The following is a 16,251-nucleotide window of genomic DNA, read 5'->3' on the forward strand; positions in this document are numbered from 1 at the left end:
GAGTCGCAGTACTTACATCCGTCCTCTCATAGCTTTTGCTCTCTGCTCCTGTTCAGGGTTGCGTGGCTGAACAGGAGTGGTTTGTTCAGGCGGACAGAGGGGGGTAAACCCCGGGTACACCCCTGGTTCTAGACTCTGCAGACATGAGAGGATCAGAGTTCAGGTGATTATGTCCCACTGATTTCTATCAATATCAGTAACGTTCAGCATACTCAGATGTTGAATATGTAACAACTCCACATAATCAAACCACACAAACACGTGTGATGCCAGCAGAGGGCAGCAGGAGCTTCAAACATGCGCGCTAACAGCTGCTGTCTGTGAACACTGCAGCAGCAAACTGACACTTCTGCTTTGTTTCATTGCAAATCGTGTCTATTAGATGATAGCAGAGAGTAATCAGCTCAGCAGTAAATGTCTCTGCAAGTCTGTCTACGGAAACTCCACAGCACATACAGCATTTCATACATGCAGCAGTGAAACATTCAGAGACATGCTGGGGTCCAAAAGACACTTTTATTCTTTTATTCATTTTCCAGAAAGTTTCCTGAGATTAAAATCTGTTATTGAAGAAAGACGAGGCCAAGAAGGAACAACGTTAAAGCTTAAGCCAGCCTGTCCCAGGAGTCTCTCTACTCTGTGCCGCTCTCTCGGTTTGGATCTATTCCTCCTGTTTCTCATATTTGCCGTCTTACTATTTAGATTTTAATTGTGCACAGTTAGTGTGGAGCACCCACAATTTCCTTGTACACGTTGTCGAGGAGGGAAATTATTTTACTGCTATTGTTAAATAATTGTTATTGCATTAATAATATAATTTGCAGCATGGATATTGCATTCCAAGGTTTAGACAGTGTCTCTTTCTAAAAACCTTGATCATTTGGATATGGTAAAACTGAAACTGTTATTTTTAAGTTAAGGTTAAAGGATTAAAAGTGAACTTGTCACGGTTTGCGAGGCAAGCCGTGTGGAGTTGTAGAAAAGGACCCAAAAGGCGGCAGCTCTGGTGCAGGTGAATATTTATTTACAACGGTGGGCACAAAACAGCACTGGTGGAAAAACAAGAAACCGGAAACCTAAACTGGGTAAGCTAATAACACAAACCAGAAACGAGACGCAGGGAGACCGAGGGGAAACAACACAGACAAACCAGCAACTACCATAACACAAGACACAACTTAAATACACCCAGAGCACGGGGAGAACACAGACATAACAGGCTGGGGGAAACATGGAATAAACACAAAGAGAGACGAGAGCTTATAAATACACAGAGGGGCACAAAGGGGTAAGAGTCACAAAGGGAAAAATACTTAGGGAACACCACAACAGGACACCTCAGAAAACCTGGCCTAAATAAGGAGCGAAAATACAAGGAACCAAGAATGCTGGGCCAACATGGCCCAGGACCATGAATCCTGTTTAGAAGATACAATGCCGGTTTTTCAAAGCTGTGAATAAATCTTAGAGGGAAAATTAGTGAGGGTTGAAGGGGTAGAACAGGTTTGATTTTTTGATCTTTAGAAGAAGTGGTTATAATGTAGGCGTACACATACAGATATTATATAGGAGGTATTTTTAGGATAAAAGGGGGAGCTTATGAATAGAAATGATTTTTATACATATTGCATTTTGTGCTTTTAAAGGAGTTGTGGCTCAAATTTGTCTCTGGAGGGTCACGAGCCTTTGGCTAGCGCTATGATTAGCCAATCTACTGTGAGGATAATATGAGTTCATGAAGGATTGCACACGCTTACAGACACTGAGTTAAGAAACACACATGACAGTATTGATTCCAGGCAAAAGGCCTTAAATTCATTTAGCTTTTAACTGAACTTAAAGAAGGACCAAAGAGGAAGGAAAGCATATGTTTTGGTTAAGTCTGATACATTAGAATTAGAAGGTATTGTTACATTAAAAGGAGCAAAATGAAATAAAAAGGCTATACCGAAACAGGTGATAACATAGGAAATGTGAGGTTTTAAAATGAAGTTAGTGTTAACACATAGGAGTTGTTTCAAGGCAGCATTTAGCTATGATGAAATGTATACAGGAGTAATTGCTTATATGCTTGAACTTAATTGATTAAAGTGGTTGTCTTCTTTTGGAGTAGATTAACTTGCAGCAGCGACAACTTGTGCACAGGATGTTGATGATCAGATAAGGGAAAATAGAGCGAGCAACTGGACGTGAAACCAGCGCTTAAAAGGATTTTAAAGTGATGAGTAACGTTGAAGAGTATACATAAATACAAGTCAATAAGTTAAGAAGATAATTAGGATCAGGCTTTTAATTAAAGAGTCCCAGATAGGATAAGTTAGGGAGATGCAAGAAAAGGTGTTTTGTTTCCTTTGCAGAAGACTGATCTCGGCGACCACAGGAGGGGCGAGGATCCTGGAGATCTCGAGGTTCGAGACCACCAGAGAAGGGTCTGCGTGAGGACACAATGTATTGTGACCTCTGGTTTTCAGAGGTCAAAAGGGGGAGTGTCGAGGAGGGAAATTATTTTACTGCTATTGTTAAATAATTGTTATTGCATTAATAATATAATTTGCAGCATGGATATTGCATTCCAAGGTTTAGACAGTGTCTCTTTCAGAAAGACTGAGTTGCAGGCTGACAGGAAGTTGTATGCAGAAGTGAAACCAGGAAGTTATTTTGAGCCGCAGGCTAAGACGAGGCTTTAACAATGTAACAGATAGCTTTAAGAAGGCCTTAAGATCAGATCATTTTATATTAAGGTTTTAGTAGAGGTTCTTGATTAAAACATTTATTTAGTAGAAGACATACACATAGTCTCAGTGAGCTTCTGGTCTGGTAAAAGGTCAGAAGTGCAACCGGTGAATTGAGAAAGAGCATGTGAGGTCGTGACACACACACATAGAGTTAAATTTATTTAGAGGAACCGTCCTTGTTGTCTCGACAAGAAAGAGGAACAATTCATTTTAAGATAAGAACGGAAAGTACCAAGCCATGAAAATAGGAGATGATTTTCTGGGTGAAAAGTCATGATGATGTTGATCTGATCTATGTATAAAATGTGTCTGTGACGTATGAAGGGGCGTCAGTAAACAAACCCTGATGCTATAAAATATCTGTTCATGCTTTGATTAAGTTGAAGACTACTGGCTGTCTGCGTACAGAGTTTTCTTCCCACGCGTGTATTCATTAAAATCATCGTTTGACTTCACCCGGCCGGACCAGTGTGGTTATTCTTCGATCACCTCTTGTACCCTTCCTCAATAATGAATCTTAACAACGTGCAATGACAATAGAGGGCTATTCTATTCTGTTCTATTCTATTCTATTGTAGAAATAGGGCAGCTTTAAAGGCCTTTCTTACTTGCTTCACTTGTGATGTCAACCTTTTATGTACAGTCTATGACAAAGACAAGTCCGGATGTTTCTGTTGTAGTACCAGGTCCACATGAACACACTGCCAGACTGTGGACCTCCATTTATCACAAACCAAAGCAGCTGAGAATGAACATGAATTTTTACCATCACTTGGTTAACAGACTACAAAGTGCTTCAAAGCTATGTTGCCAGAAGTATTCCCTCACCCATCCAACTCGCTGAACTCAGGTGTTCCAGTCTGTGCTGTGGCCACAGGTGTAGGAAAACAAGCACCTGGCGTCCAGACTGCCTCTGCCAACAGGAATGGTCGCTCTCAGGGGCTCAGTGAAGTGTACGCAGTCATGGTCGAGCACTACAGACCTCCAAACTTCATGTGAACTTCAGATAAGCTCAAGAACAGAGCATATAGAGCTTGATGGATTGGGTTTTCATGGCAGAGCATCCAAGCCTTACATGACCCAGTGCAATGCATCAGATGCAGTGGTGTAAAGCAGGCTGGACTCTAGAGCGGTGGAGACGTGTTCTGTGACTAATCACACCTCTGTCTACCATAAGAACAGCATACCAAGATGCTGTCATGCACACCGCTAAACCTTGTGGAAACCACTTTCTCAGAGTGTTCCCAGAGCGAGCTGAGGGCTGGAGGCCACCGACTCAGTCTTGCTGTCAGAGACAGTATAGTTTTCTAACTGGAGTCACATAAACCCCAGCAGGGTGAGCAGTCATCATATTAAACCCTGTGGATGTCACTCAAGTTCATACTTTTCATAACATAGTGTATTAGTGTTATTAGACAGCAGACAGGCTGGAGTGGTCGGCACATTGCGTGCCTTCACTGTGTGGACGTCACAAGTCATTTTAAAATGAACAAAGAAGAGCACCTGTTAGACCGTGCTAACTAACACACACTCACCATCTTGGTTTTAACCAGTTTCTCTATGGCGCTAACTAGCTCTGCAGCACTGGGCACCTCAGAGGAAGACTGCAGAGAGGTGAGCAAGGACGAAGACTGAGAGAGGACAGGGGGAACAGAAAGTATAGGTGTTTATTAAATATGAGAATGATAAGAAAGAAATACAGAGAAAACCAAAGAAACGAAGAGCAGGAAGGAGAGAAAATCTGTTAATCGGCAGAAGACAGCAGCTACAGATGGACACGCTCCAAGATAGGAGTGCTTGTGTGAGTGGGCGAATGAGGCATGTTGTATGTAGAACAGCGCTATATAAGAATCAGTCCGTTTACCAAACCCAGCCCCGTTTATTAGACAGCAGATCGAAGCAGACGAGCAGAACGTGGTTCAGCTGGTCACACAAAATCATCTGTTTTTATACTTTAAGCAGATCCAGCTGATCAGAGTAAACCATGAGTGTAAGTAACAGCATATTTCCCACAGGCAACACTTGTGTAATTACAGGCTGACCTAAGCCAGACCTACAGCAGCCTGTCTGGGAGCCTAACCTAAGGGAAAAACTCTGCTGGGCCGAATTACCTTGTCATCAGGATCTGATGGGTCGTTGATGATCTTCATACGGGGAGGCAGAGGGGTGTGGGCGTCTTCATCCTGCTCCTCCTCCCCACCACTCTGCATCCCAGACGTCTTAGACAGGATGTTGCCATCTCTGCTGATGACTCTCTGAGAGGAGACACACAGCATCAGCAGCTGGTTACGTACCACGTTACTGGTCCCACTGATAGTAAGATACAACATGACTGTGCCATCTATGAGCCACATATCTTTTCACTAATAAAACAATAAAGTGGCAGCTGTTCCTGGAGAGTTCAGCTCTCTATAAAACCAGTCTGACATCAAAGACAGAGCTTATTTCATTTGCAGAAGCAATGACGAATCATAGGCTCTCGTGCTTCATGGTTCGGGCTTTTAAATAAACCTCGTTAAGCAGTCGAAGCTTATTGTTTTTCCAAATCGATTTATTTCTGTGGATCCTTTCACGGTGACACTCAGTCACGTAGAGGCTCAGAAACACTGATGTTATCATATTTTTTGGCTAACACTGCGGATACAGGATAAAACGCATTCGTCCATCAGGGAGGGAGCCATGGCTGTGATCACGTTTGTCTGTGTGGGTGTTTTCGTGCGTAAGAGAAGGAAAAACTTTTCACACAAAAAGAGGAACCTCATCTATTTACCACCTGTTATGTGAATCATGTATATCTTAGGATAGCACCGACAGCAAAAGCTTTTTTGTCACATGCATTTCTGCCCCGGTTCATGACTTTCTGCAGTTTAAATAAATGACACTGTTGTGTTAGTGGAGTGTTACACCTCTCATCAGACAAAGTCAAACTTAAGACGAACAAAGTTTGAGAAAGTTTACTGAAACACGTGTGTCATATTTCAGGATAAATACAGATATATTGACATAAATGCTCACACAGCTCTGCAGTCAGTTTGTGAGTGACAGGCCAATCAGGTGAAGCTGTACCTGTTTGCATCCCAGCACCATCACACGATCTCAGCACTGGGAATGTTCAGTGCTTCAGCAGCCACAGTGTTTGTAACACAGATCAGGAAACCACCCTCAGTGCTTACCTCACCAGTGACATCATCCTGCAGGGTAAGGTCAGGCTGACCCAGGTCGATGCTCTTCCTGATTTCCTCTTTTCCTGTTCCTGGCCCTGACAACAAGTCGCAGCCAGTCAGTCACAGAATCACTTTAACACTCAAACACACACAGATGTGAAGATGTGTCAGGCATTGTGCGCACGTCTTAGTTTTCCTCTCTGCGAGTGCCGTCAGCTGAACTGTGTCCTCTGCTGTCACAGACTTGTTCACAGCTTAAACCAGTTTCTCGTCACCAGCTGCAGCGGTTTTTCACCCATTCTGTGTTCATTTTCACCACTAATCAGTGGATTACTCCAACTTAACTTCTCCTCCCACAACACTACATTTGAGCTCGGGTTTTTGGACTTCGCTGTGTTTTCTGGTTGCTGGTCTTTAACTCCTTGTTTGGAGTCCGAGGGTCATTTTTACATTACTCTCCAAACATCCAGCAGCACCTTTTCAAAGTTCTTCAAACATTGTCATTTACAAGTGATGCTATGGAAGCCCGTTTCCGCCACAAAAAAAAAGGATCCATAACTTACAATTTCGAGTTACTTTCTCGAAATTTCGAGTTAATGTGTCGAAATTTCAATTTATTAAACTCACAATTTTGAGAAAAGCAACTCGAAATTTCGAGTTAGCGCTGCCAATCAGTAATCTACGTGAATGACGTCATTTCCTCGTTACCCAGAAGCTGAAGCCCTCAGCTACAAATGCCACAGCTAAGCTACCGGTATTACATCCAGTCGTGAATGCACAGATTGCTGAGTGTTTTCAGCCTGGCTTCAAAAATGATGAAATCCCTGTGTTATTAGCTGAATCACATGGTGTTGCTATCAGCAAACGTACTCGCCAAAGCGCCAATTTGTTGGGATCCGTTTTTGAGTGCGTGCCATATGCTTCCGGGTAACAAGAAAGCGACCTCATTCAGGTATATTTTTGATTGGCAGAGCTAACTCAAAATTTCGAGAAAATAACTCCAAATTTCGAGTTATGGATACTAGCTGTTTTGTTTTTATTTAGTGGCGGAAACGGGCTTCCATACGATGCAGCTGCGAGCATGACAACGTTAAAAATAACTGAAGGAACAAATGAAAGCAGATTTAATGTAACTGAAACCGTGTTAGCAGGAAAGCTGCTGCAGTGTAATAACAAGCTAAAGGAGCTTCAGTGTGGAGAGTGGAGGTGTTTGCAGCACATTAACATGTCATCATGACCGTTTCTGCCCCTCTCACCTGGCTTCTTCTGTTTGTGATTAGGAAGTTTCTTAACAGAGCTGCCACTGAGGCGGCGGACCGGACTGGTCAGCCACTTCCTCAGAGTGTTCCCAGAGCGTTTGGGACCAGGAGAGCTGGACTGCAGGGAGCTGAGGGACGGCTGCGGCTGAAGGTTGGCCACCGATTCGGTCTTGCCGTCCGAGCCGCCAACAGTGTAGTTTTCTGAAAGGAGTCACACAACATATGATTTTTTTAAAACACACACCATCTGTTATGTAACCTGTTGCTTTGACTTCAGGCTGTGTGCTCAACATACTAAAGTGATGTGTGGATTTAAGCTCTTCAACACTAATCAGTAAGTTTACACTGTAAACAACGTGACAGGGCCGTGCACTCGTATCAGAATATTTTTATTAGTCCTGTATCCAGGTAAACATCTCATTGAGATTAAAGCCTCGTTTCCGAGGGAGGCCTGGCATCGTGGCAGCAAAAGTAAACAAACAAACATACAAAGTCTTTCTTTGTCTGCAGAGTCGGTGTGTTTCTGGAAAAATATCAATCCTGCTCATCAATTTCTTTATGGTAAAAAAGAGGAACACCTGGTCCCACTCTGCACTCAGCGTATACAGCTGATAGGGAGAAGAGCCCAGCATCATCCTGCAGTACTGACATTAATCCAACCAACACATCAGGTCTGCCTAAACGTCCTGGTCTGTGTTTGCACCACGATCCACACGTCACATCACCTGACCCAAGACTACAGTCATGTGAAATTATTTCAAATACTTCTGACAGCTATAAATATCTGCTGTGATGGGGACAAACGTGCAGGCACAGGAAAGCCAAGCTCTGTGGCAACGGACGCACTCAGAGGTCCAGATGAGCGAGTCTGTCACAAACAAGCATCTGTGCAGCAGCTGCCATGTCGCACACACACACATGCACACACACACATGCACACACACACGCTCCCAGGTGGCACTCACACTCCTCCTTCCTTTGCTGTGGTGTCACATTAGTTTTCATTTTAATCGGTTTTTGTCATTTCTATCGCTCGATCCAACTCTTCGATTTGAGCATCGAGGGTGGGACGGGAGTCTAGGACAGTCGTCAGGGTCCACCCTCGGACAGGACAGCCATTTAACAACCATTCAGATTCACAACTAAAGGTAATGTAGCATCACCAGTTAACCCTGCATGTCTTTGGACTTCGAGAGGAAGCAGACACATGAGACACGGGGAGAGTGCAAATTTGCCTGGATTCAAACCCACAACCTTGTTGCTATGAGGTGAATATAAATGAATAAATGTACACATGGTCTTGAGGTTGTGCTTCCTGTCGTATTCATCTTGTACAGCCAGAAACATCAGACTGTGTGAATGACTTGAAGAATAAATAGCAGTCACGCGTCAGGAGTTGCTGCATCAGCTGCTCTCACACACACAGCTGGCAGCAATGGGTAGAGGCTGTATGTGCCAGATTCCCACAGGAGCTGAAGGAGGGTTAAAGGTCAGGGGTCTCCTGAGGTGTTCTGCTGTAGCATAGGAGCTAAGTTAAGAGATTGGAGGAAGAAAAACTCCTATCTGGTATTTGAATGTGTCATATTTATACACAAGCAGGCTGTTTCTGGGCTGCAGACGCTAAAACATGTGACAACATGTCACAATCACAGATATTACATCAGACCTCAGTACGACCAACAGCGTGCAACAGCGCACACTAACATACACACTGCTGTTGAGTGTACGGTTCAGTGAGCACTGTGGATCAGGCTGAATGAAACATTCAATCTATTTGTAGATCTGGATCAAAATAGTTATAGTTTGGAAACAGAAGGTTGGGTGTGACGTGGTCAAACATCCTCATACGTGCTAATGAAACCCAAGTTTCAATCTCAGAAGTGTTTGCTTCTCACAGCAGTACAACACACAGGGTGTGGTTGCACGATCTGATATCCTCGTGTTGGTGTTGTTCCCAGATCATCATAGTAAATGTTGCTCCAGGATCAACATTGCAAGTGACCAATCAGAATGTTGTGACGTCATACTTTTGCGACTTCGGGAAAAAGCGGCGTAAAACAAAAAACTGTACTTAAGCTGCGAGAAACCGCCTCTGTCCGCCGATCAACGGACCCTGACCCTGACCCGTTAATAAACAGTAAGCAGAACTGATATTGTCCTTGCAACATTGGAATTTCAGAAATGCACGAATGGCTTGGCGCACAAAAGAATAACGTCACAACAATGTGATTGGTCACTTGCAATGTTGAACCTGGAACAACATTTTCATGATGGTCTGGGAACAACACCAACACGAGGATATCAGATCATCCGGGTGTGGTTAGCCAGCCAGCTGCTCACTAACCACAAAACACTGATTGCAGTTCACTTCACAGCCGTGGTGTCATCAGGAACAAAGGTGTTCTGGCCGTTACAGCGAGATATTTGAAAGCAGCTAAAGCCATCATGTTTATTTTACAGCAAACGTGACTACATTGCAGCTCTAACACAGTCCTGTGGGACAAAGATCTTCTTCCTGAAGTCACCCAGCGAGCAGAGACAGTGTGGGTTGGGGAGTGTGTACTGGAGGTTATTTAACTTGTTATTTGAGATAACTGTTAAACACAGGAGCCAAGGTCACCTGCTGCAGCGGGGCAGCTGTTTCTCTCTGATAGAAACGCGGCGGCGCTGGAACTTTGCTACGTTTATAGCTTTGGTCAGTGTGCGTGCACAAGCTCCACTCTGACCACTCATCACTGCTGTAGGATAACGAGCCCAAACGGTCACCTGACCTCGACCTCACTGAACAGTTAAGAGGACACTTAATGACATCACTCCAAGTGCTGTGGGGCAAAGTCAGTCATGTGTTTCTGAAGAGTCACAGCTCACCTCCTCACCTTTGTGTCTCAGCACAATCAGTGCTCGTCACCGGGTGACCTTAGCATGTGGTTAACCACAGAAACCTGTTATGGACTTGAGTGCACGCACACACACACACGCACACACACACACACACACACCTCATTGTGCTGCTGTCAGCTGAATAGTCAACAGGAACAGGTGGTAAAGGAGTATAACACACAGCAAACACACAGCAGCATGACAAAGAGAGGACAGATAAGCCTGCATTACAATTTATTCGGCATTTCCGTCCAGACTGTGTAAGATACAGCTAGACTGCTTCAGCTGTTTTTACATATAAAGCCGAGAACTTAAGGCCAGCTGAAGCAGAGATGTTCTAGTTGCTTAAATGCTAGAGCTCATCATGCACACTGATGTTTCTAAAGGAACAAGGTTACTCACACTGGTCATGTTTTGCTTGGACAATGATAAAGTAGAGCAACGAGTGACAGGAAGGCAGAGCAACAATGGTGCCAAACCCCAAGCAGAAAGACTAACCAGTCTACCTTAATGTCTGAAGATATTTTCTATTATATAAAACACTTTATTTTATTATCACCCTAAAATGTCATCATACTCAAATATTCCCAGCCTAAAGTTTAGTTTTACAAACAAAACTCGAATTAGCCAGTGATTATAAATGATTAACAGCCCCAGTAAACCAGTAATAATACAGTTGGGCCAGCATTCGGGATAATGGTGGGGACTACACAGAGCTGTGGTGTCGTCCTGATGGCCAAAGTCAGGTGAGAACTCACAAGGAAGTCATTGTTCTACAGAGAGACAGAGTGACTACTGTTAAAATCCCCATCACTCACTATATTTAATCATAGTCTCACACAAACACACACCTCGGGTCCTCCCAGTACAGATTAAACGAGCTGAAGCAGCAGAACAAGGTTTCGGTTTCATTCTCTGCCTCACACTGTGCTAAACACCACACACATTCACACTGTGTCCATGAATGCTTCTATTGATACAAAAGTACTAAAACTCAGACCCATTACACACACACACACACACACACACACACACACACACACACACACACACACAAAGCATGTCTCCTGTTATTACTCCACTTCCTGTTTTCTCTTGCTGAGCAGAAACTTCACAAAAGCTGATGGCGTATGATTTAACAGCTGAGCAGTGTTGGGGAGTAACTGAGTACATGTGCCGCCGTTACGTATATAAAAATATGAGTAACTGTATTCTGTTACAGTTACCGCTTAAAAAGATGATATTCAGAATACAGTTACTTTGTTGAACTAAAGGGATTACACGGCGGTACTTTCCTGTTTCATAAGGCTATAGCCTCTATTTTTGGTAATTCCACGCCAGTGGAAACCCAAACAAAACACGCTACAGGCCCTAATGCCCGCGTCTCAATCCCGCGTCTCATAATGATGTGAAGAAATATTTTAAAAAAGATTTAATATGAAGGCAACAGGCAGAGTGTTACAGGCATCGCCCTAAAGCATGCAGGGCAGTGTAGTCCGTGCTGCAGGGAGGATGGACTGTCATACCAGTTATGTGTCTGTGAGTGAGGAGGGAGAGAAAGGAAAAGTAGGAGCTGTCACGGAGCAGAAACGGGAGCTGGAAGCATGTAAATATAATAATAACCACTGCAGCCAAACAGAGAGCCTGACGAGCCCAGCTGTGAGTAAGCTGTTAAGACTCGACTGTACACTGTGTCCGTGTTTTCCTCTGAAACAATAAGCTCTGTTGCAGCAGCCTTTCAACGCCTCTCTCTGTCTCTCACTAGCAAAGTTGACCCAGACAACAAAGTAAAGCTAGTTTTCAGCTACGAGCCCAACACGAACCCGACGTATCAGCCAGAGGTCTCTTTACTACGGTTCCCAGCCTGCGGCTCCACGACCTGCAGGCTGGGCCGTAGGGGTTTGGTTTTTAGTGGATCGGGTGGAAGTCCGAGACGGAGGGCCTGGCACTCCGATTCCCGGCTTCTGGAATCTTATCTTCAGTCTTATGGTGTTTTTGCACAGTATTTGAACCCCACTAATACTAATGTAGTCATCACCAGGAGCTGTTGCATAAAAACAGAAGAAAGAGACAAAAGTGTGCCATAGTTAGCAGTTAAAGGGGGCCGGTGTGGCACAGCACCAGAACGACTGCAGGTGTCCATCAGTTTCGGTTGTGGTAACTCAGCATCCAGCTAGCCGAGACTGGTGAGCATAAAGGGAATAAGATGTTTTCACAGGTTGTTTCAAATGCAATGTTTCTATCGGCTCAACAAACATCAGCAAACACACAAACTGCTTGTGTGCAGTTTGTCGTACAGCGTGTTGCAGCCACAGGTCCAGCTGCTGTATTTTAGAGAGCGCTAACTTCACTCAGAGATGGAGAAAGAGAAGAAAGACGCGACAGGAAGAAGAGAGCTTAGATTCAAAGGGAAGGATGCTCGGCGGGGTTTGACAGTCCTCATGTTTTTAAACCAGATATTGGGTTTGTACATGTGACATTATGATTTTACATAGGGCTGGGCGATATGACCCAAAATTCATATCTCGATATTTTTTAGCTGGATGGCGATATAAGATATATATCTCGATATTTTTTTTAAGCCATAAAGTAAGAACAAAAAGAGAGTTCTTAGTCAAAACTGTGTCCCAGATGTTACACAGGCACTTTTATTAACATAGAGCAGATGTACATAAAATTTACTCAAAAATAAATTATGAGCATTTATTAAATAATAATGCTCCATAAATAAAAGAAAACAATGTTGTTTTTGTGCATAACAAAAAGCTCACAATTGTGCAGTCAAAATGTAAACTAATAGACGCTGAGCATAGTAACAAAGACAGATTTCACAGCTGCTCTGTTCCCAACTTGTACTGCGTGACTGACAGCCTGGAGTTTGAAATCCTCTTCATAACCACGTCTCTTAACAGGTGCCATTTATGGTCCTTATACACAGTAAGGTAATATTACGTTGAAGCACAGTACGTATCACTCCGCGAGGCTCAGCCGTAATGCTCCAACAATCCATCAAGCGGTGCAGCTCCGTAGCTTACCGAAGTCGTACTAAAACATTTTTTGACAGATTGCTGAGCGCCGTGTTCCACATAAAATCGGTTCGCGGCCATCAAGCACAACCAGAATTCATACATAAGGCGCGCTATCAACTTTTGAGAGAATGAAAGGATTTTAGTCCGTGCAGCACCTCTGGGCTGCATGGCGTTAGCGTGGTTAGCTAGCTAACACGTTGACGCCGTCCAGCCCCACGCACGGGGCGATGCGCAGTAACTCGTTAACGGAGATTTGCCGTGTCCATCTTGTCGCTTCCTGCAGGTGAAGCGATGGGGGAGGAGGGGGAGTTGTGTTCAGTGAAGGCGAGGCGGAGTAACGTTGCGTAAAGACGAAAGTGGACGAAAGAGAGGCAAACTTGCGGCTCCACAAGTATAATTATAACGTAACATAGACTATATCGATATAAAGGATATGGTCACATCTTATATCTCGTATAAAAATATATCGATATTTTTTAAAAACTCGATATATCGCCCAGCTCTATTTTTACATATTGTAAAACAAACTACGGCAGACTAACTGTGTTGTGTAAAGGCTGCACTATGCAGGCAGTGCAGGATAAACAGGTTAGTTTGCTGTACTGATGGATTCAACTGATCTGAAATCTACTGGAGCTCTTAATAGAAACGACTTTGAGTTGCGTTTCTTTTCTTTGAGCTGTTGAATTGCACTTTCAGCTCTTCCCTACTCGTTCTCTGTAAAGCAAAGTCACCCTTTCCAATGTAGCAACAGAAAAGAGGCATTTTTTATTTTCCTTCTTTTTCTCTGCTCATCCGAGTCGAGCTGAGAATATTTTGTTTGGAGTTTGAAATCCACTTCATAACACATTAAGCTAACTGAACCGTCGAGGTTGGTAGAAACGTCCTTCAAAGAGCTACTTTTTACTTTGCTTTGAGGACATTTCAGAACATGTACTTGAATCAGTGCTTCAAATACAGAATATCTGTACTTTTGCCACCTCACATAGTTTGTGTGTTGCCTGTTCTACTCCCATCATGTGATTTTATCAATGACAGGAAGAGACACTAATCTGCAAAGACTTCATTCCTCTCATACCGCTCTCTAACCTGAACCCTTCTACAGACACAACTGCCACACTGACTGCTGCGTTCGATGTGAGTGAAATTCTGCAGCATTTAAGTGTCAAACACATTTGTGTTGTTTTACAACTTTATCCGGATTTTTCTTCATCGTTGCACGATCAGGTTTTCTAAGACGGTCCGAGTTTCTTGGCTGCAGAGCTGCAAAGATCGAGTGGTCAAAGCAGCAGCATTACACGACTGTACATCGCAGATAATTAAGTAAAGATCAGATCGATCCTCCCATAATGACTCAACAACATCTTTGTGTTGCATTAGACACTTTTACCCTGTCAGTGGAAATATCTACTGATTGACCGACAGCAGTACCATCAGCAGTGGAGCTCCACCCTTTCTTAAAATGAAGCAGCTAACGCAAAATCGTTTTCAGCCTTCTCAGTGAGAATGTGTCAAACGACAACATGCATGAAAGGAAAGCAGCATCACATCTGTCCAAACTGCACAATGTAGCGATTCATTTGTGACCAGCTGCTGACGTCAGACCAGTCTTTTTTGACTCTGACAAACGGCACAGGACTGGAAATGCATATGTTTTGTACTGGAACACAGTCTGTGTCACAGCTACTAAAACACTGTCAAACTTTTTACCCACGTTGTTTGGGTCTTACACGCTGACAGCTCAGCTCAGGCTTTGTCAAACTGGATGAGCTGCACCAAAAGCATAAGTAGGACCAAAGGAGAACACAGTATCCAGCTTTGTTCAGCAGAAAAGCACCTCCTCCAAGATCGTAGCGACAGTCTGCAATGTCACTATCATCTGTACTCCTAATTTTAAAGACTCATTGGCCGAATGTGGCTGCAGCCATGTTCGCTTTTATTGAGCCCCAGATTTGATAAAGTGAAGATCTGTTAATGCTAGCAGGGTTGGTTGTAAAGCTGGCTCCAGAGACTGAGCAGGTGAATAAAACGTTAACATGTTGAAAACATCAAAGACAATGTTGCTTTTTTTACAGGTTTGTCAGTAAAATCATGTCTCAGTGAAAAAAGAGAAATAAAGCAGAAGCTCTGTGTGGTAAGCAAAGAGACTCTGATGCTCTTCACTGGAATTCAATTTCCATTTGATGTGTTTTACTACGAGTGTTTCTCGTCGTATCTGGGAGCACGATAAGCCCACAACAGATCCTTCACTTCAGTTTGCTGCTCACGCTCTCTGAAAACATGGAATTCAAAAAATCTGTCTACCGTCACTACTCAGTCATCTCTGTCACCTCCATTTGAACCAGATATCTACTCTTTCATCTCATTTCAAATGTATGAATAAAGTCAAAGTAGAGTCAGCTGTGTTTGCATCATCAATGAGACAAACCCATGAAACAGACGAAGCGAGGCTTCAGCTTCAGGTTGGACGAGACCGAAAACATCGAATCTCAGCTGATGAAGCAGCATAATGTTGCCTCTGTCCATTATCTCTGCTCAGAGACTGTGTGTGTGTGTGTGTGTGTGTGCGTGTGTGCGTGCGTGTGCGTGTGCGTGTGCGTGTGCGTGTGTGTGTGTCCCTGAGGATCAGAGTCGTTTCCTGCTCATTTTCAGGTTTAATGGCCAAAGGACAGGACGCAGGATCACTTTAAGACCCCAGAAGTCAATTATTTAGTATTTCCACAGTGAATGAGGAAGTGTCTCTGTGTGCATGTGCCTGTGTGTCTCAAAAAAAGGACGGCATAGGAGTTTCCCATTTCCTTACAAGAGATGAGACAGTTTTCAGACTCTGGTGTCCTGAACAGTTAAACTGAGACACGGGGCCCTCTGCAGCCGCTGAGACGGCCTGGACCGTGGACCGCAGAGCTGCGCGTCTCTGGGATCTAATGCGCCCGTATTATTTGAGTGGCATGTATAAACCTGTTAAAATAATGAACTGGAACTAGTGTGACCAGTTCGGCTGCATGCCAATCGGTGCACTCTACACAGTTTTTAACATGAAACTCAAAGACTTGTTAGGCCAAAGTCCACAGTGTGTCCTCATGCACGCACACACACACGCACGCACACAGTGCAGCGACACACTGATTGCTCAATCGAACACTTGACTTTCCAGACAGACAAGAAAGAAAGTGGCCTTTCACAC

The 16,251-nt window shown here is 43.8% G+C and overlaps 1 protein-coding gene across 6 annotated transcripts in view; it reads right to left on the reverse strand.

The window, feature by feature from the left end:
- kalrna (kalirin RhoGEF kinase a) overlaps positions 1 to 16,251 on the reverse strand; it is a 154,323-nt gene that overhangs the window by 20,815 nt on the left and 117,257 nt on the right. For 5 of the 6 annotated variants that reach the window (XM_026144911.1, XM_026144910.1, XM_026144913.1 and 2 more), the window contains 5 exons: positions 7,156 to 7,359; positions 5,909 to 5,994; positions 4,847 to 4,990; positions 4,271 to 4,366; positions 17 to 135 (listed from right to left, as the gene is read on the reverse strand). In XM_026144911.1, the coding sequence (XP_026000696.1) occupies positions 17 to 135; positions 4,271 to 4,366; positions 4,847 to 4,990; positions 5,909 to 5,994; positions 7,156 to 7,359 (649 nt within the window). The remainder of the gene's footprint in view (positions 1 to 16; positions 136 to 4,270; positions 4,367 to 4,846; positions 4,991 to 5,908; positions 5,995 to 7,155; positions 7,360 to 16,251) is intronic. The other variant, XM_026144912.1, reaches the window with a different exon arrangement.

The sequence above is a fragment of the Astatotilapia calliptera genome, chromosome 16, assembly GCF_900246225.1.
Source record: "Astatotilapia calliptera chromosome 16, fAstCal1.2, whole genome shotgun sequence".
Taxonomy (NCBI): Eukaryota; Metazoa; Chordata; class Actinopteri; order Cichliformes; family Cichlidae; genus Astatotilapia; species Astatotilapia calliptera.